This window comes from Ostrea edulis, chromosome 6 (assembly GCF_947568905.1).
Source record: "Ostrea edulis chromosome 6, xbOstEdul1.1, whole genome shotgun sequence".
In the NCBI taxonomy this organism is placed as follows: Eukaryota; Metazoa; Mollusca; class Bivalvia; order Ostreida; family Ostreidae; genus Ostrea; species Ostrea edulis.
This window is the reverse complement of record NC_079169.1, coordinates 44,311,279-44,316,455: the sequence shown is the minus strand read 5'-3', so window position 1 is coordinate 44,316,455 and position 5,177 is coordinate 44,311,279. Positions and strand designations below refer to the sequence as shown.

The following is a 5,177-nucleotide window of genomic DNA, read 5'->3' as shown; positions in this document are numbered from 1 at the left end:
GACCTTTGACCTTTTGACCCCAAAATCGATAGGGAACATCTTCATCCCATGGGTAGTCCATATGTATGATATGGTGACTGTAGGTGGAAAGGATAACGCTTTAGAGCCCGGAAACCATATTGCTACTTCAATGTCCAGTGCGCTTGACCTTTGACCCCAAAATCGATAGGGAACATCTTCATCCCATGGGTAGTCCAGATGTATGATATGGTGACTGTAGGTGGAAAGGATAACGCTTTAGAGCCCGGAAACCATATTACTACTTCGATGTCCAGTGCGCTTGACCTTTGACCTCAAAATCGATAGGGAACATCTTCATCCCATTGGTAGTCCATATATATGATATGGTGACGGTAGGTGGAAAGGATAATGCTTTAGAGCCCGGAAACCATTGTGTCTACAGACGGACGGACAACCCGATTCCAGTATACCTCCACAACTTGTTGCGGGGGGTATAATAAATAATATTGATATTATATTAGAATACAATATACACATGTACTAAGTACTGATATCTTCTAAACGTGTTTCACATTTTCTTTCTTTTTGCAGAAATTAAAATGAATATTTTTCAAGCGATCATTGTGTGCGTTTTCCTCTCCTGTTCAAAAGGGCAATATAGCAGGACGATTATTCATCAAACTAAACTTGGCGGTGTAACTGGACTAGAAATTTTATGTGGAACTCAAGCGGGAATTTTAAAGTTTCTGAATATACCCTTCGCTGCACCTCCAACAGGAGATCTACGATTCGCTAAACCAAAGCCCTATGGCGCCTGGAGTGGAACACGTAATGGGACGACCCCAGGTCCTGCATGTGTACAGTTGCCAGACTCTCGTTATACCGCAGGGGGGATGAGCGAAGATTGCCTTAATCTAAATATTTATGTTCCTTATACCGTGGCGTCTGAACACAAAAGAGCGGTTATGGTATGGATTCATGGTGGTGGCTACATTTTTGGATCCGGGAGTTTCTACGATGGAAGTATGTTGGCCTTGTCTGGCAATATTATTGTTGTAACTTTAAACTATCGACTCGGTATCTTTGGATTTTATAGTTTGGAAGGAACCTCTAGAAAAGGGAACTATGGATTATGGGATCAATTATTAGCAATACAATGGGTAAAAGATAATATAGATGACTATGGTGGGAATCCAGAGATGATTACATTGTTTGGAGAATCGGCCGGAGGGTTCAGCGTTGGACTCTTGTCTCTTATACCGAGATATAAAGGCTTGTTCCAGCGAATTATTTTGCAAAGCGGTACGGCCAACTCTCCTTTAGCTCTGGGAAGCACGAAAATATCTTCTAAGATTATCAGTAACAAAGTTGGATGCAAAATGGAAGAAAAACCAGATTATATAGTTGATTGTATGCGGAGCTTACCAACTGATGTATTGCTGCAAGCAATATTGGACTTTGCAAATGACCGGCGTAATTCCACGCACAGGCTGATAACCAATGTCTTTACGCCTGTTGTAGATAATGATCTTTTCAAATTGTCCCCAAATAAGATTTTTCAAAATTCATCGTCAGAGGAGTATGTATACTTCAAATCCATAGACTTGATGGTTGGAAATTGTGACATGGAAGGGTCGTTGTACTTAGAAACCTCTGAAGTTCTTACTGCGTACGGACTAAATATTACCGAGGCTATTCCGAAAGCATTCTTTTGTAATAAACTTATTCCAACAGCGGTAACTGATCATTTTAATCATTCGCACAAAGTATCTGAAGCAATGTGTAGGGAGTACGGGAAAGACGACAATATTACTGATGGTAGTGTTTCAGTGCTGCTATGGTACTCCGACTTATTTTTCATTGCGCCTAGTGTGTCCACTCTGTTAGCCCATTCAACCAGAAATACAAAACATACAAAACAATTTCAGTATATTCTGAAAGAAGGATTGCCTATTTTCTTGGGATCACATCCACCACCTTGGTTTAAAGGATCTGCCCATACCACTGATGTAATATTCCTGTTTTTTATAGAAGATGTCAGTGTTGTTGATGTAAATTCGAAATATAAAGCCAGTGATAATGATTTAAAGTTGTCAGCCATCATGAGAAAGTATTGGACTAACTTTGCCAAAAGCGGGTAAGTCAAAATCTACTTTGCGCACTTCATAATTTTTTAAGTGACATAGTATTCATCCTTAGTAATAGTCTTACATTTAATGTACGACACTTTAATTTTCAGGAATCCGAATTCTGACACTCTTCCATATTGGCCCATATACAATAAAACCACACAGGCTTACCTAACGCTGAGTGGTAGTGATATGTCTATTGAGAACAAGTATAGAGACAGAGAAATGGATTTCTGGTTGAATGCCATTCCTCAGGTCTTTTCAAACTCGCAACAAACTCAACTGGTTTGTAGAAATAGCCTATTCCTTTGGAGTATATATAATTTCTGTTGTTTGTGAAATTAAGCGCGGTGTTTAGTGATAGTGTTCATGGTATGTATGTCAATCGAATGTATATTAAATACACGTACTCTGATTTTCGGGTATGTCCATATATCTCAAATTTTCGTATTATATGGGTGATGGTGGATAAGTGTTGGTATGAAATGGATGATGGTGGATAAGTCTTGGCATCATATGTGTGATGATGGGTAAGTGTCGGTATTGTGTGGATGATCGCTGTTCGTTATCTTCGCCATTCATGATGGTATGTGGTGTTGTTGATATCCTCGAATTGATGGTAGTCAGGAGTTAACAGCGTCTGGTGAGTAGAGAATAGTGTCCTACACTTGTGGAGTATAGCTGTTTGTATCCCGTGGATGATGCTGTGTGATGATGATGGCACTTTGTAGATTTGGTGAGTATGTGCTGGGTTTCAATCAATAATGTTAGATAGGAGTAATATCCTATGAATAAGGGTGCGAGGTGGTAGTGTTGATATATGTATACTATGGATGACGGTATGTGGTGGCAGTGTTAGTATCCTATGGATGATGGTATGTGGTGGTAGTGTTGGTATACTATGGATGATGGTGTAGTGGTGGTAGTGTTGGTATATGTATACTATGGATGACGGTATGTGGTGGTAGTGTTGGTATACTATGGTTGACGGTATGTGGTGGTAGTGTTGGTATCCTATGGATGATGGTGTAGTGTTGGTATCCTATGGATGATGGTATGTTGTGGTAGTGTTGGTATACTATGGATGATGGTGTAGTGGTGGTAGTGTTGGTATATGTATACTATGGATGACGGTATGTGGTGGTAGTGTTGGTATACTATGGTTGACGGTATGTGGTGGTAGTGTTGGTATCCTATGGATGATGGTGTAGTGTTGGTATCCTATGGATGATGGTATGTGGTGGTAGTGTTGGTATCCTATGAATGATGGTGTAGTGGTGGTTTTGGAGGAGTTGCGTACACAAAGTCTAGTGGGACGGACGCACGCACGCACAGGCATTTACATGTCCCCTATTGCGTTGTGGGTGGGGACAAAAATGACAAGATGGTACCAATTTCTTACTTTAATAACGATATGTCCCCTGTACACGCATTTGTTTCTGCTAGAATTCTACAATACATACAGTTCGTTGCACGGTTTATCTGTTATATTCTGTCACTATTTCTGTTTGATACAAGGTGGATAGAGTGGATTGTGTTCGAATGCGTCGATCTACATGTCGCAAACATGATCAATTGACGAGCGTTCGGGAGTATATGGGGACCATTGTAAAGAGTCGCGAAAAAGTCTATTGCAAGCCGCGTCACTTGACACTGGGTATTGTGTTATTTAAAATTGATAAATTAAGGTTGATTGATCCTCATGTGATGTCATAGGGTTTTGCAAAATCTTTATTTAATTAAATTTTGCACATGATTGAAATATATCTTTCAGAGGAATTTTATTCACTGACTAAAATAAAAAATTCGGTAAACTTTTGATACTGAAAAAGTTTTTATTTTCCATAGATAATCAATTATTTATAAGTTTAAAAATGTTGTCAAGGGCAATAACTCCTATGCTGGAATTTCCTCTACTGCACGTCTATGACACAATGATTTCACTAATATCCACAATTAATTTTTATATATCTATGAATTATCAGATTTCTTAAACTGTTGACATTTAAAATTTGTCATTTCAACAAGTTTTTATTAAGGTCTTCCGTAGCAACGGAAGACCTTCTACTTATTGTGCTGGTTAAGATTATTCTTATTATTCTTTTTTTTTTTTTTTTTCCCTAGACGCTAACTTTGAAGCTTCATATCTCGCTCATTCCTCAACCGATTTTGCTCAAATTTTCAGCTTTAATACATGTTACTAAAGACTTTCAAAATACTTTTAAACATTTTGGATATTCTCTTCCGCTTGCGAGTTATTTCCCTTTTAGTGAAATTTTAGGGGCTTTGGTTTCCAGATAAAGGCTCCGAGACTATAATAATTGGAGCAGAGAAAACACTGAATTGGTAAAGTAAAAGCATTGTAGTTGTGCACATCATATTTTGTTTTTTGATTTCGCCATTTAAAATGGCGATAGAAAGGGGTCAAAAATCAGGACGCCTGAAAGAGCGAAAATTTGCACATAATTTCCTTTGTATCTTTTAAACTAAAAATATTTTGTTAAGACATGTAGAATAAAAGTTGTGTAGAATTTCAAGAGCTTTTATTTGACACCAGTAAAAAGGGGCTGGCCCCTTAAATTAGGGATCTACGGCCCCTAAAAGTTTTCGCTTTATAGCTCAAAAACGGCAAAGAATTCGATATGGCTTCCGATGGAAAAGTTGTTCTTTAACATCTTATTTATCTCATGAAATTGTTATTTTGTTCGAATCTTGTGTTATATTAGAGTAAAAAGCTATACCCGTAAACAAGTAGCCATTTTCATTTGGCAAGTGAGCGAGAACTCTTCATGCGTATAACTGAAATAAACTTGCTAAAAATAACATACCTGACTACAATAGATACTAATATTCATTTTAAATAAGGTTTTTGACATGCTCTGTGGTTCAAATACAAATTATTTAATGATACATTTCTCTTTTTCTTTCGTTTTAACATAAACAAACCTTCAACAACAACAAAAGGAGAGAGATAAATTATCTTTTATTTGTTTCATATTAGAATTAAAATAAGTAATATACATAAAAATAAAACGTTCAAACGTAAAATAAATCATGGTCAATAACTGCAAGCTGTTTACATTCTTC

The 5,177-nt window shown here is 37.4% G+C and overlaps 1 protein-coding gene across 1 annotated transcript; it reads left to right on the top strand.

The window, feature by feature from the left end:
• The first annotated feature begins 558 nt into the window (after positions 1-558).
• LOC125648226 (neuroligin 4-like) lies at positions 559-2,504 on the top strand. Its single transcript, XM_048875195.2, has 2 exons — positions 559-2,098; positions 2,201-2,504. Exons 1-2 carry the CDS (start codon positions 561-563, stop codon positions 2,427-2,429), a joined length of 1,767 nt encoding a protein of 588 aa, XP_048731152.2. The 5' UTR covers positions 559-560; the 3' UTR covers positions 2,430-2,504.
• The last annotated feature ends 2,673 nt before the right edge of the window (positions 2,505-5,177 follow it).

Excerpts from the sequence above, each read along its gene's own strand:
- LOC125648226 (XM_048875195.2), top strand. The coding sequence starts at position 561 with ATGAATATTTTTCAAGCGATCATTGTGTGCGTTTTCCTCTCCTGTTCA. Across the intron at positions 2,099-2,200 it reads ACTAACTTTGCCAAAAGCGG|GAATCCGAATTCTGACACTC; the intron begins GTAAGTCAAAAT and ends TTTAATTTTCAG.